Here is a 27866-nt window from a genome sequence, read left to right on the forward strand (position 1 = left end):
TACAAAGTTTTCTTTCCTTTCTGTTTTGGATAACGATTTGGATAACGAGTGGAGTGGTAAAGAACGATGATATGCAGACAAATAAGCTGATATCAGCACCATGGCTGATGAAGCTCGTTTCTGTGAAGACGGGGAAAATAAGGATGTGCCCAGTGAAGACGAAAGTGGAGTGTTGTTTTATGTCAATAAGGATGGTTTTCCAATAGGTAAAAAAACATGGGAAAGAATGTGGCGCCATGTGGAGAAAATACATCCCAAAGGAGCTCAAATGGTGCATAGTGTACGGAACAGTCAGCAGCTAGCAAAGGTAATCTCTATGGCAATGAGCTTCAATCTGTAAGCCTATTTTCATCTGTAATACTTTTGAATTAGTTTAACCTACTAGCGTTCTTTCACTAATGCCGTTCTCTATTCTGTGATAGATAGTGAGTAGCATAGCAATGTGCTCTTGTTAACAAAATGAAGAGGATTTAGATTAAGTTTTGAACTACTAGTAGATTTATACTAAAACAACTAGATTATTCGCTCTCGATTTCTATACATGATAGAGATCTTGAGTTCATAATCTAATTGTTAAATAGAAACTTTCATGCAAGTTTGGTAGAACTCGAAAAAGCTGTGGAAACACTCTCCTAATGGCTCATGTTCCCACAGCATTTTTCGCTCTCCCAAATTTTCACTCATGTTTCTGTAACTCTATAGAAACACAGCACATGTTTTCTTAAACAAAGTAACATAACACAAAATACAAATACAAAAACGTAAATATCTCTAAAATGAAAAAAGATATTCCAAAAAAGGAAAATGCTATTCTTCTTTACTTTGAAAAGCCTTTCAAATAAGCAGCAATTGTTTTTTACTTCACAGACACCTTAAGAACTTAAAAAGGGCAACCTGTGGTAATTGTTGTCTAACATTAGAAACTCCTTAACTCACGCATAGGGTCAGCAGTAGCTGAAGTAGCTCTTACAATAATATCACTTGGCGCGGTTAGAGCCAACTGTGAATTCATTTCACTTAAACAAAAATGAAAAAAGGAGAATCATCACCATCATTTTACTGATGCCTCTAAAATCTTGAGTGTTCAGCTGTCCAAATCATTGCATGGCAGCTACATATTCACATGTCTCTATCCATATGAGTAAATGTTCCAGCTGGATATCTGCATTCCTGTTACAATAATAACTTGTGTGGCCCATACTGAGGAGAAGTACGTGCATACGGGTACTTCTTATGCTTTGCACTGAAATCCTTTGCCACCTGTGCAGATTCTTAAATAAACTTTTTCCCTCTGCCCCAAAAAGAAAGGTGATAAAATCCTTCTCCGTAGTGTTTAGATGGCGCCATTTACTAGGTTTTCAAAACCATTATCAAAGCCATTAGGCAGTTCTAAGGGAATATTTGTTTTCATAACTGAATAGTGTATGGTTATATTGACTCCTAGGTGCCATATGCAACAGCTCCTGTGTTTACACCCGTCATGTCAGTGGAGGAGAAGCTGGGAATGATTCACGACTATTTGCAACAACTACAGTATCCTCACAATGAATGAACAGTGCAGAAAAACCCAGCCCCAACTGCCTTGGGCAAGTAAATTTTCCCTTTGGACAAGTGAAAATGGAAGTTTGGTGGTCCAACGGGCAAGTGAAATTAGCCTCAATAGTCTTGTTAGTGATAATTTCCAATCAAAAACTGTTTCAAAACTTAAGACTGCAAGATGAACAAAACAATGAGTTGAAAGCATGGATCAATTTAAAATCCAAGCATACTTTGCTCATGTTCATTCTCTATTATTGTCTATCACCGATCATATACAGAACCTAGTCTGTAGGTGTAGTAGATAAGGCATGAACACTGCACACCTATTGGGCAAGTATTATTTTAGTAGGGTCAGCTGAAAACTGAAAAGTACTGGCCCATTCACTGGGCAACTGAATTTCAATTTTTATTTCCTGCCCTGAATTGAATGATATGTTTGTCAGGAATAAAATAGGCTGAAACTTGTTCTTGTATACTTGTATTTCAAAGTACTTTCTTACTTGTGTAAATTACTTTATGTTCCTTAACACCAATAGATACAATCATACAGGAACTCAGTTTTTTGAAATTAAGAAGTGGAGGCCATTGGCAGGGTAATAGTTCCAATGATTACATTGTTATTAATAGGTTTTAAGTTTGTATTATTATATTGAGTGAAAGTCTTAGAATGAATGAATAAATGAAAGATGTTATTTAAATGTCAAAGGATAATTAGCTTTAAAAAACTAATTGGGGACACTATTTACACATTAGACATAAAAGTAAAATAACTGACAATTTATTTCTCCTTCAGCTGTCAAATTCTGGGGAGTTGATCTGCACATGTGGAAGTGAAGTGAAATCTAAACCTACCGTTAAAACATGACTGTGTTGTATCAGGAATTTCTACCTTGAAAACAGGGATTTTTGAATGAAACTATCTCAGCTGGCCTTTTTGAAATTGATAATAATAAATAAAAAGTAAGAGTAAAATGGCAAGAACGACTGTTCATTTGGAAATAATTTTGCGTTTAAAAAAAAAAAAGATAGAACGGTTACATACCGACAAAACAACATGCAATGTGAAATTTGAAACCTTTACCAATGTGATGATTTTATCACTTGATTCGCACTCCTTTAAAGATGACAATCCTAAGCTGGCAGTTAATGGCATTTCCTAGTTTCTAACTTGTAGATTTAAAAATTTTCTGGGAGAGGGAGACATGAACCCAGACTGAGAGGCCGTGCAGTCCCCAACTTGTCACAGCTGCCTACTTTTCCAGCTGCAGACATCTACTTCAAAACATCTTGAAAACCCTGCACAAAGTGCACATCAAGCTGCTGCCCACCAATGGCTGCTAAAGTGTGCTGGCTCAGCCATATGAATGGGGCATTTTCATAATTCTTACTACTTATTAAATCACATGAATTGCAAATAATGTTCATGTACCCCCACCCACTCATTTAATCCCTTGCAAATTTCAATTTACTTGAATGTGCTCTCAAAAATCTTAACAGGAAATGGAAGGGCTCTCAACAGACTATGAATCAAACTACTAGATAAAATCTGCCAAATATCATTCCATCAAATCATGAAATCTTGTTGAGTCAATCTATCAAGAGCTGAAATTTTGTTTCTAAATATCTCTCCATTAGACTTATGGATACAGCAAGAGAAATGATAAAGGAATCCTTACCTATTAAATGTCTTGAAGCTGTTATTGTTGGACTGTATCCTTTTAACATGTTCCTAACTGGTTCTTAACAGTGGAACTCTGGCAGCCCGAAAGACTGCCAAGTGGAGCCCCATTAACTCATATAGGAAAGAAAAGGAAACCCATGAATGAATTTTCTCATGGTTATCATAGCTAGCGGTATTGCTCATGGGTGCATATGCACAATGGCAGAAGAGTGGCGACGGAGTCGTGCATTATGGCAGCTATACTTTAGCTAATGGGTTGACAGAGACATGCAGCCTTGGTTTATAGCATCCCTCTTTGATATTAAACCTGTCAAAACACTGTATCACTGACCAGTATCACGTGACCATATCGCGGGCTCAAGTCTAGAGCTCATTGAGGTCACGTTTTTTTTAAGCTGACTGCTGACCAAGCACTGGTTTTTGATTGGATGGCAGGCTCATGTCAGGCCTAAACTTGCTGTAATCAGGCCTGGGTTGTTCAGAAGCCTGTCAAAGCTAACCCAGGATTAAAAGTTAACTGAAGTATAAATTTTTCTTGTGTACAAATGTTTTTTAATGCTTATGTTTTGTGTATTTTGAGATTATTCAAACTCAAAACAAAAGGCCAAACAATATAAACAGAAAATCTCACCGCAAAGTTACAAATCTCAAATCAAAATTCTTGCCTAATTCTGGGTTAGCTTAATCGGACTTTGAACAACCTGGCCCAGGAACTCCACTTTTAGGCTTGGCTAAATCTATATGTTAATAATATTACAGTATTAACAATATTATTTTTAGTAATATTATTATCTTTTAAAGTGTCAATTTGTATTGCGCAATGATCAATGTAAGTTTAAATCAATTGAAGTCACTGTTTTGCACTTAACTTAAGAAAAGGTATCTCACATGTGGTATGACTGAGCTACAACGGTTTACAATAAGTTTTAAAACACAGTTTAATGGACACTGCTACAGGTAATACATTATAAGACATAATACACAAGTGGTAAAGGGCTTGAGAAAAGTGTTGATGATTTCAGGTGATTAAAAAAAAAATAATGCAGTATTGTACAAACCTTGATTCTTCTGTTTGATAGATTAAGGCAGGTACAGAAAAGTCGGACTGCATTAGACTTTCAATTAAGTTACACATTTTTTTGTTTTATATGGAGTTATTCTTTTTATTCCTATAATGATATTGTAATTTTAAGTAGGTGAAGTACTTTTAATGTTAATCATAAACATTGTAAAGCACCATTGAACTTGGACTGCCAGTCCAGGTCAGATGAACTTGGATCAATTCAGATCGTTTTTTTTTTTTTTTTAATTTATTTCTAGACTCACAGACAAAACTACTCACATTGCAGATTACTTGCAAACACTACTTCTTACCATGCAATACTTACATTACCTACATTAAGATAGTTACACGAAATGCTTGCTTAGTTCCTTGCCCCCGAGTGGGGGATTAAGGGCCAGAGATCAATGCTCGCCATCTGTCCCTATTCTTGGCCACAGCTGCTGCTGCGGCCCACGATGTAAGTCCCAGCTCAGCGCGTTCCTTCTCCTCAGTTCCACTTATATTATGTTACATTCCTTACTTTAAAATACTTACACTACAGTTACAATACAACATTTATTACTACTTACTTGGTTATACTTACACCAACTGCATTATGGTCCTTCTGTTGCCCTCCGCCTCCTTCCTCCCCTTTTTGTATATAATATTATTTAGACAAGATTAACTCTTTTTATATTATTACAGCAGATCATTAAAAATAATAAATTAGAGGATATTGAAACTTTGTAGGTAGGATATTGAAACTTTGAAGGTTTTTGTAGGATATTGAAACTTTGAAGGTTAAAATTCCTCTCAAAAATAGGGCAAATCAAGAAAGACTCGTGTCAAGCTGCCATTTTGTATTTTTAATGCCAGTTCCTCTTGGATCAAGTTGTGAACCCCTGTCCAGCACTTGGTTGCATGAGACAACCATTTGAGTTTTGATCTGGTATAGGCAGGAATTTTTTTAACCCTCTCACACACAAGGAATTTTCTTCTATGTAAGATAGATATTCTATTGGATGTTAGATAGTTGGATATATATCTAATGTTATTCTGTGTATTCATGGTATTTTTTCTGTGCAACATGCTTTTTACGGCTCACTGAATGTGTGTGAATGTGCCATGTGCTTGGAGAAACTTTTTTTTCAAAATCACACTCCCTCCCCACCCCTCAAAAGTCAAATGGTTGTCCCATGCAACCCAGCACTGGATGCACAGGTCACAAGTTCACAACTTGATCCAATAGGAACTGGCACTAATCTTGAAAACTTACGGCAGCTTGACAATAGAGAGAACTGTAGTATTTATTTAGTCTTTCTTGATTTGGCCTGTTTTTGAGAGGAATTTAACCCTGAAATGTGTAAAAGTTTCAATTTCCTCTAATTTTATTTTTTATTTCTATGATGCGAGTTGATCCGACCTGGAATATGGCATTCCGTGTTGATCCGGTCCAACTTTTGTACCTACCTTTCTATTTAATTAAATTTTGATATATCTATTAGAACAATATTATTATCTGACCATGCAGATTTGGTTAATAGTGGAAAGAAATTCCCTGGATAACTCTTCCAGAAAACTGTGTCTGTACTTTTAATTAATATGAGAGGGATGGTGAGGTAATAGTGTATAGTTCAAAGGGTTGGGTTTGAGGTTTTGCTGTAGAAACAGGCTTGTGTTCTTGGACAAGACACTTAACTCTCAGTGTCACTCTCAGACCAGAGTTCAGGTAAATTTATGGGGCAGACTGACATAGATTTGGTTTCCGTAAATGGCTCAGTATCCCCTCCAGGGAACAACATAGCTTCTGAACTGCAAGCATTCCCTTACAAGGCCGCAAAAAGAAAATCGCCAAAAATTACTGCAACACTTCATTACCAAGTTGAAACTCAATGTCATAAGTGTGAGTTACAAGGACAGAATATAGCAGGCCAAAAATCCAAGTAATCACATGCGTAGAGCAGTGCGTAGTGTTAAAACGAACTCGACAAGAACTTCTGACTACGATGTAAACAGAGTTTAATTGACAGAGATCAATGTTCCATAAACTCAAATGAAACGAATCACGTGCCAAGACGAAGGTAGAATTAAACCACGTGCTGTAAGCTAAGCCGTAAGTCGTATGATGTAAACCGTATGCCGGTTCGAACTGAAATACAATAACGAAAATAGAAGCTAACGTAACTAACATACTGAAGTATAAAGATAAAATAACACAAATGAAGAAACTATTGCTAGCATTCTCAATAATGTCCGTAACATGGAAGTGTAACATAATCGGCACTTATACTGATCGTACGGAAGGCTGGAAAACAATTAATAGGCTACACGTTGTGTAACTTGGACGGTACTTTTATGGCAAAATAACCCTATATTGGAGATATGAACCTAATCAAGCGCGATTCCGAGCATACAGAACTAACTAACCAATTTAGTAACGATAAAAGGAAACTCAGCCGAAACAAATAACAATAGAAAACCTAAGAACTAACCCTAAAGAACAAGGAATAGATTACTCACTTTGGTTTGCACACGCACTGAACTTGACTTGATAGAATAGACGAGTAACAGTGTATAGAGAAACTATGGCCCAATGCCGAGTAGAAGTTGACGCAGTGAAATCTGCACTTGAACTGACCTAACTGAGGAAAACCTCGTGGATATATCTAACCGGAGAACACGTACGCAAAACCTAACGGTTATGACTATTTCCCTAACGGACATAGCAGCTGAAGGCTGGTCAACCACAGTAGATTAAGTAAGTAAGTAAGGCCTTGTTTGAAAGTGACAATTACTTGAGTGGCCAGGAGTTACGGGGCTTGTTGTCATCAAAGACCAGGACGATGTCGCCTACTGCAAAATTCCTCCGCTGCTTGTGCCATTTCTGCCGTTGCTGCAGTGACAGGAGGTATTCTCTGACCCATCGCCACCAAAATATGTCTGCTAGATACTGCACTTGACGCCATCTCCGATTGTAGTAGTTGTCATGGCTGGTAAAGTTTCCGGGTGGAACAGTAGGTCCTGAGCGCAGCAGCAGCAGGTGGTTGGGTGTCAGGTTCTAGGTCACGTAGATCGCCTGACAGCTTTGTGATAGGTCGTCCGTTGATTATTGCCTCCACTTCACACAACAGGGTGTTGAGACCCTCATCGTCTAGCACTTGCTCCTTCATCAGTGCCTTCATGACCTTGCACACCATCCGTATACACCTCTCCCATACTCCGCCATGGTGAGAGCCGGCAGGTGGGTTGAAGGTCCACTTGATATTCCGTTGGAGGAGAAAGTCATGAATCTGCGATTGATTCCATTCGTTGATTGCTTCCCGTAGCTCGCGCTCTCCCCTCGCAAAGTTCCCGCCGTTGTCGGATCGCATCTCCTCAGGCTGACCTCTCCTTGCGATGAATCTGCGCAACGCACTGATAAAGGACTCTGTGTCCAATGAGGAAGCCGCCTCTATGTGGACTGCACGTAGGGTGAGACATGTAAATATCACGCCATACCGCTTGACCCTTGTCCTTCCGCGTCCCACTTCGAATGACCCGAAGCAGTCTACACCTGTGTAGGTGAACGGCGGTTTCGAAGGCGTTATTCGGTCTTCGGGAAGACTCATCATCTTTTGTTGAGCTGTTGGCGTCTGGCATTTACGGCAGCTGAAGCACTCGTTGAGAATGTTTCTCACGGCAGATCTTCCATTTATTATCCAGTATCTCTGCCTAGTGAGCGACAAAGTGTACTCTAGGCCCGAATGACCAGCAACGTGGTGGTAATACTGGATAAGACTGGATGCCTTTCATCGGTACTGATTGGCGCTCGTTGTAAACGACCACCAACTCGTATGAGACCATGAGTTAGGATTGGGTCAAGCTTGAAAATGTTGCTAGATTTCTTCAACACGTTCTGTCTGCTAGAAGTTGTCTGTTGGTCCACTTCCTTAAGACAACCGAGTTCCTCCTTGAAGCATTTGCTCTGGACGTGCTTGAGGATTTCGAATTCAGCGTTGTTCAGTTCCGCTATGGCGATGGGCGTGGTTGTGTCGGTTGACTGAATTGGACTCGTCACTCCTCTCCTTCGTTCCTTGCTAAGACGGGTGAGGTTTCACTTGTAACAGAGTATCCACGCTACTATCTTCTTGAGATAGGTCCAGGATGAAAACCGTTCAATGATTTCTAAAACAGGATCTCGAGTAGAAGCTTCGCTCATATGTACCACCGCGTCTTTCTTGACTTCTGGGTCATCATCAGGAATGGTAACGTTCATGTCAACAGGTTGTTGTGGCCATGTCTCAGTTGACTGAGTTAGGAATTCTGGGCCATGTATCCAGCGTTGGAGAGAGTCTGCTGACGCACCTCTTGATGCGTCGTCCACTGGATTGAATTGTGTGTTTACATATCGCCACTGAGAGGGAGAAGATGCGTCGTGTATCGTTGCGACCCGATTGGCAACGAAAGTCTGAAAGCGCCTGTCTTGGTTTTCTAGGTAACGCAGGACACAGGTGCTGTCTGTCCAGAAGAATGACTGATCGGTAGACTCAACTCCCCTCGAGATATTTTCTCTAGTCTTGTTGCTACAACGGCTGCTGATAACTCCAGTCGGGGAATGGTAACTGGTTTGATTGGTGCAAGTCTGGATTTCCCATGACAAATGAACATTTCACGTTTCCATCATGACCTGTGATTCTGAGGTATGTGACGGCTCCATAACCCTGTTGTGACGCATCGGAGAAGTGGTGAAGCTGGCACAACGTGATCTCGCCGAGGTCTGGTGACTTGAAGCAATGGTCGATTGTTAGTTGCTCTAGTTTGGGTAGCTCTTGCAGCCATACTTGCCAGCGGTGCAGGAACTCATCTGGAATCTTGTCATCCCAGCCATACTTGTTACGACAAAGGTCTTGCAGGATCAGTTTCGCATTGAGAATAAATGGAGCGGCGAACCCCAGGGGGTCGTACACTGAGCTGATTATGGATAGTATACCTCTTCTTGTAGCAGGCCTGTCCTTAATGACAATACTAAAACCAAACTGATCGGAGGCTACGTTCCATTGTACACCAAGAGCTCGCTCCACTGGTAACTTGTTGAAGTCGAGGTTTTTGACTTGAGCTGCTCGTTCTGACTCTTGGCAAGGACTCGATGACCTTTCTTGAATTAGACAACCATTTCGTGAGCTTGAATCCGCCTCGTGCTAGGAGCTCGTGCAGTTGTCTTGCGAGTCGAATGGCGTCATCGTCTGATCCAACTGACTTGAGGCAGTCATCGACGTAGAAATTGCGTTTCACGGTTGAAATGGTTTGGGGGTCAAAATCTGCTTTGTTGTCTTCCGCTATTTTCTTCAGTGCGAAGTTTGCGCAGCTTGGGGAAGACGCGCCTCCAAACAGATGGACTCTCATCTGGTACTCTTCTGGCTGATTGTCGAGATTTCCGTCTGGCCACCACAGGAAACTCAGAGCCTCGCAGTCACTTGGCCGGACGCGTACCTGGTGGAACATTGCTTCCACATCAGACATTAGGGCTATTTGATCCTCTCTGAATCTGGAGAGTACACCAACACGAGAGTTAGTCAGGTCCGGCCCCTGTAAGAGCTGGTTGTTCAGTGAGGTTCCGTAATGCTTGGCTGAACAATCGAAGACTACTCTCACTTTACCAGGTTTCTGTGGGTTGAATACGGGATGATGGGGAAGATACTGGCGGGTTCCTAGAGGGCCAGGGTCTTGACTGTTCACTTTCCTGGCGTAATCCTTAGATAGCAGATCGTCCATAAACCCTTTGTATTTCTGATGGACAAGTGGTTCTCTCAGCAGTCGCCTTTTCAGCTGGAGGAGTCAGCACTCTGCTAGAGTTCTGTTGTTCTGTAGGCATGGCGGGTAGGACTTCCAGGGTAAAGCCATTTCGTAATGACCGTTTTCTAGTTTAACTGTTTCTTCCATAATGTTCGTTGAGTGACATAGACGTTTTTGATTCATAGAAGGTGTCGCTAAATTCTAGGTTGCAAAACTCATGAAATTGTTCATCAAGGGTCTTGTTTCCTTGCACAAAGTTCGCAGTGGACACTTCAGTCGTGGCTGCTCTGCCCAACGGGCTGTTAAGCACCCAACCTAACACTGTTTGAGTTGCAAAGGGACCGCCATCCTCACTTGGTCTCATTTCTTTGGGTTGTAGAGCCTCCGGTACGTCGCTGCTGATTAGAAGGCCAATCTCAGCGTCTATGTGAGATATGTTGATGCCTTTCAAATATGGCCAGCGGTTGACATCCTCTTGCCGGGCGATAGCTTCAGGGGGAATAGGCAAGCTTGGCCTAGAGTAGGCCTTTGGCAGCTGTACTGTCTTGTTCTCGCTTAGATCGAAAGCTTCCAAACTGACTAGGGAGCATTCAATAGGCTCGCTTTCACCTTGCATTGTTGTTAGTGACAGCTTCGTTTTAGTTCGCTTGAAGTTCAGCTTTTCCAAAAGGCTTTCGGTGCAAAACGACGTGTTTGAACCGGAGTCCAGGAATGCGTACGTTTCCACTAGTTTACCATGACCCTTTGCCTTGACCCGGACTGGAAGAATCGCGAGCCCGGTTACTGAATTACTTGATGTGGAGTAACTGGACTTGATGTAACCATGGTTGGCAGAGTTAGAATTAACGGGCGGTGGCTCCACGCCTTTGCCTTGGCCCCCAGTTGGGCTTTCGGTTATGGTTGAAGCGGTTGACGCGTTTGTATTGCTTCTTGGATGTAGGAAGGTAGAATGTTTACCGACACACCCTTCTACCCTGCAGAAGCTTTCCTTTGGGCAGTCGCGCACGAAGTGACCGGCTGTCAGGCAGTTACTGCAGAGTTTATGGTCGTCTACGAACCTTTGCCTTTCCTGGAGAGACTGTTTGCAAAACTTGTCGCAGCGTGATAGCCAGTGGCTAGAAGAACATGATGGACACTTGGGTTTTTCCTTTGAAGTTTTATCGGGTGGAGGTTTGCCTTGAGTTGAGAAGCCCCCTCCTCTTGGCGGTTTTCTCGACGATTTGCCGTTAACTTGCTTTCCCCTGTTTTCATTTACCACCTTGCCAAAAATGGGATGGGTTGCAGCTCTTGCCTTAGCTGCCACAAAGTCCATGATATCTTTGACCATGACGTCTCGGTTTTCCTTTTCTATGATACGGTCAACAGTATCGCGCCACTTCAATCTAATTCCAAACGGAAGCCGGTCGATTATCTTCTTGAGGTTGTCGGGATTGTCCAGCTTATTGACGTAACCAATTTCCTTCAAAGTATTGACGCAGCTTGAAAGCTGGATGGAAAACTGCTCAAGCGCTGATCCGTCCTCAGGTTTAATCAATGGCCCCTCAATTAGTCGTTTAACATGCGCGGCAGCGATCTTGTAGCTCCGACCGTATCTTTCCTTCAGCAGCCTTCTCACTTCCACGTAGCCTTCTTCTTCTTGCATGGAAAGAAAACTCCTCATTAGTTCCTGGGCAGGACCAGAAGTATACTGCACTAGGTAGTACAGGTGAGAGCTTGAACTTGTGGTCTTCTGTTCCACGAGGTGTTCAAACGCGTGTATGAAGTCGCAATAATCGATGGGATCACCGCTGAAAACTTGCATACTCGGTTGCGAAAGAGTCAGTGCTACTGTACTTTGCTGCTGATGATGTACAAGCTGCATAAGGGCTTGGTTATGTCGATCTTGCGTCTCCATTAGACGAACGAATGATGCATTGTGATGGCTACTGGGTTTGATGTCATATGGCAAACTTTCTTGGTTTGGTGTCATCCTATGGCGATATTCAGGTGCTTCGGGGTTCAGAGGATACTTAGATGGCTGTCGAGTTTCGTTTGGTTCATAGGGTTGCTTGCCTTGAGAACCGACTACTGTCTCGTCAATGATATTGCCTGGGGGGCCTCCCTCCATGGGCGTAGACGCAGACTTTACGGGTTTGAGTGCTGCTCTGACCGGCGTGACTTCATCCCGATGAAACAGCTCACGCTCGCGGTTTTCCTCGGCTTCTGCCTCCTCGAACACTTGTCTCTCGGCCTCAGCCTCTGCGATGTCGGCTTGCAGTTGGATTTCACTTTTCTTTGCTTGATTCTCAATTCTTCGATTTCGAGGTCGTGCAGTTTTTGAAGGGTAGCTGCCTTGGCCTCTAACGCTGCCTTTTTTGCAGCGGACCTTGCCTTTGCACTAGGGGTACTGCTTGTGCGAGAACCAATAACAGATCGCGTGTGGAACGAATCACGCGATCCGGCGTTACTTACAGAATCCTTGGGGCCGACGAAAGCACTTTGAGCTGTCAACAACCTTTGAGCGTCTGGTTGCATGATCCATGAAGAGATTTCTCTCTCTAGTTCCGACGCTAGTTCTACGAGCGAGTCGTAATATTTTTCCAAATCTTGACGTTCTCTTTCGGTCTTAATTTGGCTATGATAAGCTTCATGAGCGATTTTGAATTCCTCTAGAACTTCGTTTAGCTCAATCTGGACTCTTTGAATGGCGTCGGCGGATTCGCGTGCGGACAATAACTCATTAAGTCTATTGACCTTTCTTGTCACGTTTGTCTTCGCAAAACTGCGGGCAGCCTTTAGATCATCCGGTGATTGCGGTTTTGCGGAAGCCATTGTGGAACGTTAATCCTTGATAAATCCGATTAATTGTGGTAGATAAGAAAACGACAATCGTGTGTTACACTGAGTGACAAATTGCAGATAACACAGGGTTGAAGTGCGTTGGAGTGATTGACGTGCGAATTAGTCAGCGAATTCTTCGAATTCCTTCGCGGTGCAGCAAATTCGAACTAAATGTGAGTTACAAGGACAGAATATAGCAGGCCAAAAATCCAAGTAATCACATGCGTAGAGCAGTGCGTAGTGTTAAAACGAACTCAACAAGAACTTCTGACTACGATGTAAACAAAGTTTAATTGACAGAGATCAATGTTCCATACAAACTCAAATGAAACGAATCACATGCCAAGACGAAGGTAGAATTAAACCACGTGCTGTAAGCTAAGCCGTAAGTCGTATGATGTAAACTGTATGCCGGTTCGAACTGAAATACAATAACGAAAATAGAAGCTAACGTAACTAACATACCGAAGTATAAAGATAAAATAACACAAATGAAGAAACTATTGCTAGCATTCTCAATAATGTCCATAACATGGAAGTGTAACATAATCGGCACTTATACTGATCGTACGGAAGGCTGGAAAATGATTAATAGGCTACACGGTGCGTAACTTGGACGGTACTTTCATGGCAAAATAACCCTATATTGGAGATATGGACCTGATCAAGCACGATTCTGAGCATACAGAACTAACTAACCAATTTAGTAACGATAAAAGGAAACTCAACCGAAACAAATAACAATAGAAAACCTAAGAACTAACCCTAAAGAACAAGGAATAGATTACTCACTTTGGTTTGCACACGCACTGAACTTGACTTGATAGAATAGACGAGTAACAGTGTATAGAGAAACTATGGCCCAATGCCGAGTAGAAGTTGACGCAGTGAAATCTGCACTTGAACTGACCTAACTGAGGAAAACCTCGTGGATATATCTAACCGGAGAACACGTATGCAAAACCTAACGGTTATGACTATTTCCCTAACGGACATAGCAGCTGAAGGCTGGTCAACCACAGTAGATTAAGTAAGTAAGTAAGGCCTTGTTTGAAAGTGACAATTACTTGATAACATCTACGGTAAAGTAAGTTCCTGCGACCAAAAAACGAATTAACATCACGTTTCAAAACCAACATTAAGGAAACCACTACTCTGTATGTTAAGTTTAGAGCAAATGGTGATTGACAAAACACTGACCCCTAGTCCATGGACTACCCTAATGGACTACCCAAATGGACTACCCAAATGGACTACCCTGAAATGGACTACCCCTAAAAAATGCTATTTCAGATGAGTGGTATGTTAAGAAGCTGCGATTATATACTTACACTGCACGGAGGGTGCTTTTCTTTTCACTCTGCATTGCCTTCAGCCGCCATTTTGAATAACTATAGTGAATAAAATTGATCCAATCCAGACAACTCTTTTCCGAAAACGTTTATTTAGAAAATAAAGTTGTTGTTGTTGTTATTGCTGTTGTTGCTGTTGCTAAAGGGACAGTCTCCGGGATGTTGTGGCATAAAGTGGGCTTAATAGCGACTTAATTGATGATTTGTCCAAGTGTACTGTTTCAAAATTGGTCCATACTCCAGTGACAAAGGAGGAGGAAGCTTCGATGGACTACCATATACTGAGTCTTGCAAAAGCACAAAAATTTCCACATAATTATAGTCCAGGCCAGCCAAGAATACTACTGCTTCCACTCCACTCTGAACTTTTGTAGCGTAGTCATTGGAATTTCTTGCTGTCCCATAGCTTTATCCTCATTCCCATATTTCATTTTGATACACTCAGGAAAAAAACAGAAGACTAGCTGCTTCTGTGCCATAATTTTCGGCACAAAACAAACAAAACAAATCATGAGTAATATCCTGAAGATCATTTTGTCTGTTCGAGAAAGACTGAGCTACTGAATCACATGGGAGCAAGACTGAGTTGTCCACAGAATATTTGACTTCATTTGAGTCTACGATTTTTGTGTACAGCGGTTGTTTTATTCAGTGTCGTTATTCAAAATGGGGAACTGTTTGATTTCTAGAAGGATTTTCATCTGATGATAAATAACTCATTTTGTGTTCCTTTTCTGTGGTTCACATAGGCATGTGGTTCTTGGTGTGCACCACAATGGAAAATTTGGGACATTGGGACTAAGTAGGAGAGATGACCTGATGTTCAAGCCCCTAAAGTTTAAAGTAGGTTAAAGGACATTATAAGTAGGTGTATTTTCTTTTCATTTGGGAACTAATGGGCTTGGTTAATGTAGTTCATTAATATGCTGAAAATGAACAAAATGCATGTTATTGAAAGTAATGATCATGATCAATATGAGGAAGGTACATTTCCTTTGCTGGTGGCATGAGGACCGCCTTGATCACGTGGAGCTTGTTTTGGTCAGTGTTTGAGTCTGTGGTTTAATAACTAAGGAAAAGTCAAACTCCAGAGCAATGAGCAAGTGCTGGTCACATTGTATGTTCGCAACATACTGCTCCTGTACACAGTGAAGAGAGGTCATGAGTCATGGGTCTTGGCTCGTATCTTTCTCCTCAGTTCAAATACATGATATTTCATATATCCACTTACAAGTATTCTTCACCATGTACAGGTATATTACAAACTCACAACAAGGCCAGCTCCCAGTTGGCTTGATAGCTCAGTTGGTACAGCACTGCACCTGCATCGAAGAGGTCATGGGTTCTGTGAAATCCCATTCCCAAAACACAACAGAATTTGAAATGGTCTGCCAGATACTTTTTCAGTTTTTGACCTTTTAACCTGGTCCATACATAGCTCATTATAACTCCCCTTTTTGGCTTGAATGGACATATTTTGTAATGTTAACAAAATCAGGTTTCCATCAAATCATGAAAATGTGTCTTGGGTTTTGACCTTTCAAAATTATCCTCATCCTTATCCTCAGTTGCCATGGCACCTCGCTATAGAAACTAAGTGCTTAAGGTAGTTTTCTTCTTTCAACAGAGCCTCTGGGAGTTGCTAGAAGATTTTACGAAGTCGTATAACAATTGTACGTAAACTGATGAAAACAATCCATGCAGTAATTCAGACTTTATGTTGTTATCCTATCAACACAAAAAATATGTTAAGCAAGCATGTTTAGACCTAATCATAGCTTTATGGTGCACGTTTGCACCTGCATATCAGGCAACAATGGTCTAGCCATGGTTTGTATTTTAGTGAGATACAGTGGAGCCAAAATACCCATGGAGAGACCAAAATTTACAAACCTTATACAGAAAATTCCATTTATAAGCTCTGGGCTTATACAACTTCATAAGGGTTTTGGGTGGGTTTATAAATAGGGGCTGGGGGGTGTGATAAGTGGTGTAAAAACTTTTTCAAAATAACCTGATGAGGCTGTCATCCAGCAGTACAAAAAGATGTTGTGTGTTCTTTGGAACAACACTCCCATTCAAGGCACACTTAAGGAAAGGAAGCAGGGAGGTTGTTGTTTGAAGCAAAAAAAAAGGGGTTTCATTTTTAAGGTCTGAGTTTGTAAGATACCCAGAAGGTCTGAGTTTTTTGGGTCTGAGTTTTCAAGACATCCAGGAGGTCTGAGAATTTTACGTTTGAGTTTTTGAGACACCCTCTTTATGTATATACTTATTTATAGAAGGGCCTTTTTCAGAGGAGGGGGGCTTATAACCAGAATTTTATGGTTTGCTGGTGAAGTGTATGAAAAGGTACAATAAAGCAGAAGTAAGTATTTATCTGATGATTATCAAGTAGGTGACTTGATATATGAACAATACCAGTCATTTGGCTCAAGAATATTTCTGTAGACATTCTTTTGTCCTAAGACATGATCTGTTCCGAGAAGCTAACAGTTTTCCATAAACAAAGCTCAAAATAAAATAATTGTGAGCTTCAAGGAACTGATAATGTCTAAGTACAAATATGCAAGCATATTTTTGTGCCAATTGGGGTTCTTCCCCTTACCTCTTTTCCACTAAATATCACAATAATTCTATAGGCATTCAAAACATTGCTAGTCAAAAGATTTTTTGCTAATCAATTTAACAATTTCAATTTGGGTCAAAACTGAACAGTCATATGAATCTATAACACACATTTTTAAAACTGCAAGATATCTTCTGATATTCCCCAGGTTTTGGCTACGTCATGTGACATGTTTAGACCAATTGCATACAAGGGCAAGTATTGATGTATTGCAATGCAGGGTATTGGGCCTGTAGCCAAGGCATCTGATTGGTTGATTACAAATTGGTAATAAGGCAGATCGCGCGATATAGTGACAGCAATATATAGCAAATAATGTTATTATTTTGCTCGTTGGTTTCCCACAACATTATGTAATGGTAAATTTTGCTGCCTCCCAAAAGTAGTGAATTAAAATTCAGTACCTAGTTTATTTCTTTCAGACCTCCATACTGTGAAGAAAATCAAATTAAGTCTGCCTGTAGTTCATGATATCCACAGCTGTGAGAGAATTCAGTGGAGGGTAAGCCATTTCCTACCAACTTAAAAAGCAGAAAATTATGATTGGCTCCAGAAATAATCCTGTAGAACAAAACTTTTAAAGGAAAGGAACCACCTCAGTAGTGGTGGCAGTAACATCAAATGAGCTCAATGATTTTCATATTCAGGTATAGACAGTATGCCAAAACAAACAGTCAACCACTGGGCATTTATTTTCCCTCTTAATGTTCAAACAAATAGTCTCAATCAAATCAAAATGCAGAACTTTTAACTCAAGTGAAGCAAATTGCCAATCAATACTAGAACTTTGGTAAGCCATGTACAACATTGTAAAGTAATGTGATGGTGGAACAAGCTCGTTTGATTGCAAGAATTATGAATTGAGAGGTGACCAGCAGCCAATATTTGCAAGCTGTACAATCTTTAGTTTTGAAGGACAATATAAATGCTATTATGGTTGTTCGAGAATTTGCCAGAACATTTTCTTTCATTGCATGTGCATGTAATTTCACACCTGCACAGTTCTCTCGATGTCTCTTTGTCTTCTCTCAACGTATGATAATCCAGGAAATCACTACCACACTCAGTGTTCCTCTCACAGTTCCCTTCTGCAATTTGTGTTTCTTTCTCATGACCCAGGCTATTTGGGGGGGGGGGTAAGGGGGGTAAGGGGGGGGGGAGTGGATAGCAACCTGATCAAATACTGGGGAGTGAGTCGTGATGGACCAGTATAAATCCTTTACCCCCTTCAAGAAAACGTTAAGTACAATGTTTATGGAAACTTCCAAGTTCTCATGAACATCTACTGATATTGTTACATGTGCATAATGTGTATTAAGGATTACATAACTTAACTATTATACCATCAATGTTATTCTTTGTGTATTTTGCAGTACCTAATACTGAGCCCTCTGAAGACAAGTCAACTTGAAATGAAAAACATTCTGGATAGGTTTTCAAGAGAGATCAGAATCTCGGTAAGTTAACATTTCGTGGTCTGACTGTCTTTTCGTTTTGGATCATTTTCTGTTAGTAAAGGATAAGGAAGTGTTGGATTAGACCACCCCACCAGTGACTATAAAAACAGAATAAAAATGTACATTAACATACCGTAAACTTTGGAAAGTATCAACTCCCCCAAAAAAGTAATGAACCCCAAAGGCTGCCAATTCTGAGAGTCACGATGGTCGTTACTATCGGAAGTTTACGGTAATGCATTAGACCATTTCTTCTACAGCCTAAAATAAGCATTTACTTTAGGAAATTCTTTGTTGGTATAATCATGCGTTCATTCATACGTTTCTCATTCATTTTAGCACCGGACCTTGAATTTTAAGCATTTTTATTTTTATTTGTATCAAGGAGGAAAATCAATAGGAAATGAGTGGATTTGAAGTGAATAGAAAAGAATGCTTAAAAAAATAATTAGATTAACTAATTTAAATAGATGGACACCAAAATCACTGTTACCTCCTGTAAGTGCTTTCAAGCTCGGGGTAGTCTATTGACTGTTTTTCTTCCTCCTTTGGTTTCATCGCATTACTTAAAAAGCACATGGATACTTTTGGTTTGCAGTATCATCCGTACTATATCAGCTCACCAAGGAAACCTGACAATCCCACTGGAGGTTCCACGCAACTTTCACCGTAAGTGGAGATATTTTGTTGCTATAGCTCCATTTACAGATTACATCGTGGTCATTGATTAGGTTTGAACTGATATTAAACTATAAAACAGAGATGACAGTACTGTCGCAAAGTGTTAATTTATAGAAACATGAGAAAGTTTGGGAGGACTCCAAACACCTCTGACAATCCCAACTGGCATATGCCTTGAGTTTCTATGGCATTGTTTGTCTTGTTTATTTCTTTCTCCCAAAAATGCATTTTATGTGTTCTCACAACTATGGAAACACTGAAAACGTTTCCTTTCAGAGAAATAGATTTTGTAGATGTATTGGAGGCTGGGTACCATTACACTCACCCTACTCGATTGATTATTTTACACTACAGAAAGAGAATGTATGTATGAATGGCCTAATGGTTAGTGTGCTCGCCTATGGTTTGAGAGGCTTGGCTGGGGACATTGTTTTGTGTTCTTTCACAAGACACTGCTCTCACGTGGTGCCTCTTTCCACCCAGGTGTATAAATGGATGCCGACAACTGGGGGTCTCATCCAGGGGGGACTGGAAATACTCCTAGTCACTTCATAGGTGAACATAAGCACCGGCCTGATGGGCCACTTGGCTCGTATTCAGACTTCGCCTACCTTTTTACAGGAAGAGAATTTATTTCCTGTGCTTTTTTTTTCACACTAATAGGCGAAAGGACAGGGCCAAACAGTGCAGCCCGCCAAAGACATATCATGTGAGGGTATGACGACGTCTTGACGTGACACCTGTCAATTAATCTTTTAACACAATGTTGTGTTACTAAGATGGGTCCACTCAACAACTCCTTATTTAATGACAGTAGAAATGGGATTCATCCACTTATCACCTGTAGCCTGTCCTGCTTGCACCTCAGTGGATGGAACTGAATTATACAGTATTGTTCGCAGCGTGTCTTCTGCTGAATCGACATCGCATCGAGGCTATTGCAAAGACACTGAGAACTAATGGACTTCCTTGACTCGAGTGTTGTCAACTGTTGCTGAATTTAGGAGTGTTGGAAGAATTAACCAGGCGTTTAGAGACTTCAAGAAAGGCAAATATTTATTTTTAATCCAACTCTTTGTAATTAAATACCACTAATTTCTTTACAAGAAAACAAAATACTATAAATAAATATAAAATACAAAACATAAATAATAAATAAATAAACACACAAATCCCCGACCTCGTTCAAACATTTGTTGCTCGTCTACTTTCATTTCTTTACAAGAGAAGAATTCTTCAGATTCTCAGTCAACATTATGTAAGATAGTTTTCACGCAATTTCAGTAATGAATATGTGACAATCAACAGAGGTAAAATTTCCTTTTCTCTGGGTTTAACAACGAAAACAAAACCGCGCTAAAGCACGTTATCGTTGGTTCTTGGAAGCAGTCTTTTTTACAAGAAATACACAAGAACTAAACATTGATTTTTATAAAATACAAGGTAAACAGTCGGATGAGAATCAAAATTAAATATTTCTGAATATTTACAATTGGAACTTTTGGCCAGCTTATTTTGTTTCTCAGTTGTACTTCCTAAGAAGTGATGACTGCACACGCCTTTGCGGATTACATTAAAAACCCAGTGCTTTCTTGATTGCGACAGTTTCAAGAAATTTGAGGGTAAACTGCAAAATTCCGTGCGCATTCCGTCGGACCGAGAATTCTGGATTCAATTTCCTAACATTTCCAGTGGCGCGAATGGAACAGCACCTAGAGTTTCCGGAAAGGAAGAAGACAACCACGCAAAGTATACCGAAATTTTGGAAAACTTTTTTTTTTTACTTTGGCCGCAGAATTTCCGGAATTTTCGGTTAAATGGTTCGCATCTCAGGAAATTTCCTTACCATTTAGCCCCGTTTTGAGAAGTGGGCAATATTTGCGTCGGTAGGAAAACGCCCACAGTAATATATTTCAGACCAATCACACTTCCAGCCAACTACAAACCAATCTACTAATGATGTACTACAAGTTCATTTTTCACAATAGCATAACCTTTGCAAGTTAGCTTCTTTAAACCTAATGCAATAGTTACGTTATGACTCTTCGGCTGGAGAAGGTATTGTAACGGATATTCTCTCCATTTCGACGGGCGATGCAGCCTCGTTCAGAGGTGGAGAATTGGATGGTTCGTCGATTACCTGGGGCGAGCTGAGTTTACGCCTTTGACCCACTGAAGGGGTGGCCGGGGCACTGAGGGGCCGATCATTATACTCTGCCATGTACTCTGGAGGAGGAGAAGGTTCTCGAGTATTGGACTGCCCTATGGCGGGTAGCTTGGGTTTCATGTATCGTTTTAGATTGCTGTCGCGTGGTACTATGAAGTCCCGGCGAGGTAATGTGACAGAGGCGTCACTGTCCTCGCGTATAACGACATATTGGTTGAAATGAGACCCCGTTGTCTTGAAAGATCGGCGGAATGGATGCATGATTGTGTGGGAGCCTCCACAGTACCTTTGGGAAGGAGGCAGCTCTATCAGATCCACGAGACCTGTCATGGCCATCACCTCATTCTTGAGCTTTTGTGCCTGGTAACCAAGGTCAGCCCCTATGACGGGAGGTTTCTTAGCGATGTTCATCTTTTGATGTTGGCGGATGTGTTCCAGTTCAAAAGTTGTGTAGGGTTTGGAAGACTTCTGCCCTGGCAAACCTTGGATCTTTGGCATGTTGGGTCCAATTCCTCCCGGTTGAACCTCCAACGGGCGGTCACATGATATACAATGAACTTTCTCCGTCTTGTTCCTGAGAAGAAAATAAATGATTAGGTTAAAACAATTTATATTAATTTAAAGATTACAAAGAACGCTCAATCGCTGGCGTTTTCACGTCAACGCCAGCGATTGAGCCCAACACCACATTATCAGTTTGGTTGGATTAACACATAGTGGACGCGACAAGTAAATTTGTTTACCAAATTATTGTACGGAAAAAAACGCCTTAAAGTCCCTTTAAGAAATGGAAAAGTTGAAAATTCCACTTTTGCAAATGTTTACCATAATAACAGGTCGTACTGTCATCTGTACAAGACAATAAACGATGACACTGAACGATTTTACCTCCTAAATCCGGCTGGCTCTCCATCATCAGGTTTCTCCTTCACAGTGGCTCGTACAACTTGCACTTCTCTGATGCGTGATTCCAGCTGATCTCGGAGAGAATCCAGCTCCTGCCTATCGAGTTTGAGATGCAACTTGCTTTGTAATTCTTGCAGTGTTTCTTTCAATGCATCTTCAATACTCATTTGACTCTCCATTTTCTCCAGCGCATCACTAAGACCGCGGTCCAACAGGTTGAAGCTCTCATCAAATTGATTCACGCTCACTTTAGACTCCAGGTCTCCTTTGTCGGCCTGTAAGAAGGGACAAATAAAACACACGTAATGAAATACGTAATTTGGTAGCTAACCGATTATACGTCCACTAGCAACTTTTGGTTTTCCCTCTGATATCGGCTATCAAACAAGTAACGATAATTGGAACCATGCACCGTACGCTGTCCGTCCTTTGGCTTAGAAATTTGGATCTGATAAACAAGCAAGTGCTGAGATGGGAATGGCTAATCCATAGGTGTGAATTGTGTGCGGTCAGCTTCCCAAACCCCTCACCCTATTTATGACAAAAATTTGCAATTTTCTCTACCTTATCTATGACCTGACCAAAACTTCGATACCCTATTTAAGACCTGACCCTTAAATCAATACCATGTTTCAGACCTACCTTGTAATTACTTCCCTAGTTCAGACCGACGTCAAAAGCAAAGTTTATATGCCGCTTTTATTAGGTAGGATAGCTCCTCCTAAAACCATACCCAACTCAAGGCTAAAATTCAAAAACCATACCCTATTTTAGACCAAAATGGCCAAAATCGATACCTTATTTCTGACCAAAACGGCTAAGGACCATACCTTTCGGGGCCGCACTTACTTATATAGCCGACGTAAGGGAGTACCCTCCGGGCGGGAAGGGGCGTCTGACTTACCTTAATACCGATTTCTTGGCTGACATGTTTTTTATCAGCCTTGTTCTGATCCAGCCTGTCAATTGAACCATACAATTCCTCCAGGCTCTTTTCGCGCCTGTTGTACTCGTTCACCAGCTCAGCGGTAGTCTGGACCAGCTTTTCATGTTTAGCCTGCAGTTCAAGCACCATACTATGCACATGATGTACCGCATTGAAACCTTCGGCGTCCTGTAGTGAAAGCAAAGGAATAATTGCACGTGATCTACAACATTGAAGCGTTCGGGGTTGTAGTGAAAAGATAGGAGGAACCCTCATTCGTTGCTGGCCTAGTTGAAAGAACACTCTAGAAAAATGAAGTTTTGACCAGTAAAGTTTGCTTTGTTGACTATATATATATAGATAGTCTGACAGAATACGTCACTCAACACCTACTTTGCCTTATAGCTGACTGATTCTTTGATCGATCGATAAAGCTACCCTAGATCAAAACCCAAATTTCATTTCATTTCCTTGTTGTAACCTCATTAATAAGCTAAATAAATTTTGTAACCTCATTAATAAGCTAAATAAATTTATCTTACCTTACCGTACCTTATCAACATTTTCCTGTTCAGAACCACAGCGAGCGATTGTTTTGAATAAGAATTCATATAATGTTCGGCATCAGCACTATACAGCACTACTACACTTCTAAAATAAAGACAAACAATCAACTGCTCACCTGAGCTTTTCTCGCAGAGCGGAAGGCGGCCAAATCCTTAGCGATCAGCTCAATGGCTCTCGTATTCTTTTCCATTTCTTTTTTAAACTCTTCCTGTGATTGTGCAAAGTTTCTCTTCATGTTATTCATTTGTTCAATACTGAGGCGCAAAGCGTACGCTTGAGCCTCTGGATCGTCGGTGTTCTCCAGCGCTGCCTCAATCTCCTCCATGATCATTTCTTCCATTGCCTCTCTCTCTTCCTCTGAGTCAATAGATTCCTCATCAGAACTGCTTTCCTCTCCTTTCTTCTTGTCCGCCTTTTCTTTCTCGTCCTCTTTTCCCTTTTCCTTCTCCTTTTCTTTACTCTTCTTCTCTTTCTTGCTTTCCTGAGCTGTTTCTCGTGCCTCTATCTCCTCTATAGTCACGCCTTCTTCTCGTGCCTTCTTACGTAACTTCAGATCTTCCATTGTGGTGCGCTTTCTTAGCGGCGCTTTCTCTCCCTGACTGGGAGGCCGCTCCCCTCTCATTGGCAAGCTTATCTTGCGCTTTTCGTCTTTTCTTGAAGGCAGGCGACCGGGTTGTAGCTTGGGCATATCCTGGGACATCCTATCAGGTGGTGGGATAACAGGGACCACCTTCATGGACTGACCCTGGCCTTCAACAGCTCCTGGGCCTTGCTGAGATCCTTCAGTGATGATTCCATCCTGGGGCATGTCCTGGGGCATGTCCTGGGGCCCCTTAGCCTTGGATCCTTTCCGTTTCTTTTCCTTCTTTGCAGCTTCCCCTTCAGGAACGAGTTCGACTTTATTAAGCTGTTGTTGAACCTGGTCAAGTTGCGCCTTCAACATTCCACCCACCTCATCACCAAAGTCCACCTGATTTACCATGGAGTCAATGATATTCCTGAGACCTTTAATCCCTGTTTCCGCTGCCTCCAACCTGCGGTTAATGTTGATCAACTCTGGGGCTTCAGATAGTCCATCCATTGTCATTCTACGTTCCTTTTTCTTGTCATCTTTCTTTCCGTACACAGAATCACCGCCATATGAACCACTTCTATCCTTGTCTCTCTTCTTCTTTTTGTGGTCTTTCTCGTCACCCTCTTTCTCGTGTTTTGAATGCTTCCCGTCTTTCTCTCTTGAGCTGTCTTTGTCTTTATGTCTTGATTTGTCTTTGTCCTTACGTTTCTTCTTTTCTTCACCGTCCTTGTCGTTGCCATCTTGGTCGGTGAGCTCAGACTGCCGTTTCTTTGGTTTGGGTGGCTTTTGAACCATAACGGTGACAGTCTTTTCCTGTCCGTCTTCATCTATTATGGTCTGCGTCACTTCTTCTTCGCTCACGTGACCATCGTCTGCAGACTCGTCTTCGCTTTCTGAGCAAAGAAAAATATTGACAGTCGTGTCAACATCTAGACCAATTAACTTATTTTCATGCACAGAAAAAAAAGTTGGACTGGTTCGATCCTTGTTCGATCGATCCCAATCCTTTTACAAGACGATCGTAACCTCTTCCGTTTATATAATTAGTTCTTTAACACCGTTAAAAATTAACTTTTAGCGAGCCAAAATTGAATCATTTCTTCACGTAACAGTAAAGAATTGGTTCATGCTTAGCGTCCGTATATCGAGTTATGGATCATGGCATGCGGGAAGTTTGGAGGGTACGAAAGAAGCGTAAGAGTTGCTTGAGGCGATAGCCGAGAGCAACTCTAGCTTTTTGAGTGCTCTCCAAACTTCCCAAGTACATCCATAACTCGATATATGCACAGCTAAAAGCATGAACCAATTCTTTTATAACGTGGCGACAACAACTTGGGCGTTAAAACATGTTTTGTTTATGATTGACTACAAAGTTCTCACGATGTACGATGAAGGAAAACAAAGGTCATTAGGATCCTAACACGCCACAATCAGTTGAGTAACAGTTGAACGGAAACGCTTAACCTTGTTTCTAAAATAGTCAATGAAAAATTCGTTTCTTCGAATTAATTATAATGAAAATGTACTAGGCAAACAAAGTCAAAAATACTCAAAGGAAATGTAGACAAACAAGTCAAAATACTCAAGTTTAAGTAAACATCTTAGCTTGGCAAAAGTCAAAGGCTCAAAGTAGGGTTTGGATTGTTCAGAATAATCTTCACATTGGGAAACTTGCACTAAACCCAACGGAAATTTTGCAGCGAAATTGAAACGGCACACGTCATGTTATATACGCACGGCCGTACTGTGCGTATATAGAGATTTCGTTCATGATGGCTCAATAGGAATTAGGTAGGACTAGCGCGCTCGCTATGTTATAACACGACTTTGAAAGCTCGAAAATATGAAGTTAAGATTTTTCCTGCAAATTGTCCATTTTAAACAGGAACTGAGACGATTTCATTTTACTACAATGTGGTACGGTGGCTCTTGGTCGCTCGCCCTGGGAGTTCAACCCAACGTTGTTATGAAGGTGGGCCAAGGTCTGTGTGAACACATCACTGACTCGCTGGTCCCATACTACAGCGTAAAAAAAATCATGTGCCCGAGAATGTTCACGTGCGCGACAAGTGCAATCGGTAACATGTGCACGCGCAGCGTTTTAGAAGTAACTTAGTATTGCATTCTTGAAGAGGTGATTATTGTTTAGAATTAAAATAAAAGGAGGCATATCAACTTAAACAAGGTTTTTCATCGATTTTTTAAACTTAACAACGATTCTGTTGCACACTGCATTCAGCCGGGTCTCGCCATTTCCCGCACCTTGCATCAAACCTAATGTCTACGTTGAACATGTAAACTAGCCTGGTTTTAACTTGTAAGTCCAATTCCTAAGTGATGCTTTTCTTGTCACCGGAGAAACTGACGTTTGAACTTATCAGGTGCATTCGGGAATAAGAGAGCAGTTCAGAGTTGAGCTTTAACTCTCTCGGGTGACTTTCAGTTTCAACTCACAAGTCAACGTCTCTTTGCATTTGTGCGACGAACATTCAGTTCCTACTGAGCACCTTAGTTTCGTAGAAATGATAAGGCTGTCTAGATTCCTTGTGGATCCTTTTTTCAGTTGAAGATGGCGACAATTCATGTACACAGTATTTACGTCCGGGGAGACTATGCAAAAGTAGATTAGTTATCTGTGTGATGAGAGTTTGTTTATTTCTCTTTTTCGACTCCTATTACTTTATAACTGGAAATAAAACTCGGGATAAAACTGGAGTTGCCACAGAGAAAAACGTGTTGATCAGCAAATACTTGACACATTCTGAACACATAAGACTACGGAGAAACAAACTAAAAAGACTTGAGGACCTTATTTATTTCGAAAACAAACACACAATATAAGTTTTGATTACTGTACCCATCATGCTGTGAATACAAACAAAAGAAATAATTAACCGGCCAGGCAAGCGACTGGAATGCACGATTACGAAAAAGCCATGTTCTTCGCGTTTAACCATACCGTTCTACTTTGAAAACAGACAACTTGGTAGGTAACACTGCAAAGATCTTTATAGTTGTTATATTAAATGCCGTACAACTGAGATAACTGTAATAAGTTATAAGTTCTTAGATCCACTTCAAAATTGCTCGTCAAAGCGACAGCCAAACGTAACATATCCTTGAAAATACCAACCTTCATCTTCTTCGCTGTCCGAAGAATCAACGCTGCTGGAGGCTTCAGATGAAGATCTTATTGACTGTGGACCTCTGACCTCTGCTTGCTGTGCGTCTATTTCGCCGATACCAAAATGTTCTACAATAGTGTGTAGAAGATTCCGTAAATGAAAGAAATTCACAGGTCCGATTTGCGGACTAATGGCTAGATCCAACAAGTCCGTTAAACCGACTGTCATTTTGATTGCAATGCTCTCAAAGTAATATGTAGTTCATGTGTATGGCCACGAGACCCCGCAAGACAGCAAACAACTAAATGTGCAAACAAACTACTTCAGCCAGCTCCAAGCAACACCAGCTCCCAAGAGACCGACATAGAATAATTGTGTACATAACAAAAGCTCGGCTTAAGTAAGAACAGACTGCTTTCAAAATATGTGACGTAACTTTTTCATATGTAAAAGTTATAATGCCACTTTTGGTGCGTCGCCATGGGAATCGCACGTGGGAAGTAATTATTAAGGTTTTCGCGTGCATGATAGACATTGGAGCCATTGCTAACTACGACAGCAAACAAAAGAGTTCATATCACTGTTTAACACTACAAATAATTAATCTGCCAGTCGAGACAACAATACTTCAC

The 27866-nt window shown here is 41.0% G+C and overlaps 2 protein-coding genes across 2 annotated transcripts; one reads left to right on the top strand and one right to left on the bottom strand.

The window, feature by feature from the left end:
* The first annotated feature begins 88 nt into the window (after window positions 1–88).
* Window positions 89–20393, top strand: LOC145483721 (tubulinyl-Tyr carboxypeptidase 2-like). Its single transcript, XM_081462270.1, has 11 exons — window positions 89–307; window positions 1445–1533; window positions 2076–2132; window positions 3175–3249; window positions 4100–4177; window positions 14956–15049; window positions 15834–15879; window positions 17255–17334; window positions 18206–18289; window positions 18888–18958; window positions 19634–20393. Exons 1-11 carry the CDS (start codon window positions 101–103, stop codon window positions 19689–19691), a joined length of 939 nt encoding a protein of 312 aa, XP_081318396.1. The 5' UTR covers window positions 89–100; the 3' UTR covers window positions 19692–20393.
* LOC145483700 (uncharacterized) lies at window positions 20016–27866 on the bottom strand. Its single transcript, XM_081462246.1, has 5 exons — window positions 27243–27866; window positions 23651–25002; window positions 22948–23157; window positions 22026–22318; window positions 20016–21711 (listed from the first exon to the last, which is right to left on the bottom strand). The coding sequence occupies exons 1-5, from the start codon at window positions 27460–27462 to the stop codon at window positions 21006–21008; spliced, it is 2781 nt and encodes a 926-aa protein (XP_081318372.1). The 5' UTR covers window positions 27463–27866; the 3' UTR covers window positions 20016–21005.

This window comes from Orbicella franksi, chromosome 4, assembly GCF_964199315.1.
Source record: "Orbicella franksi chromosome 4, jaOrbFran1.1, whole genome shotgun sequence".
Taxonomy (NCBI): Eukaryota; Metazoa; Cnidaria; class Anthozoa; order Scleractinia; family Merulinidae; genus Orbicella; species Orbicella franksi.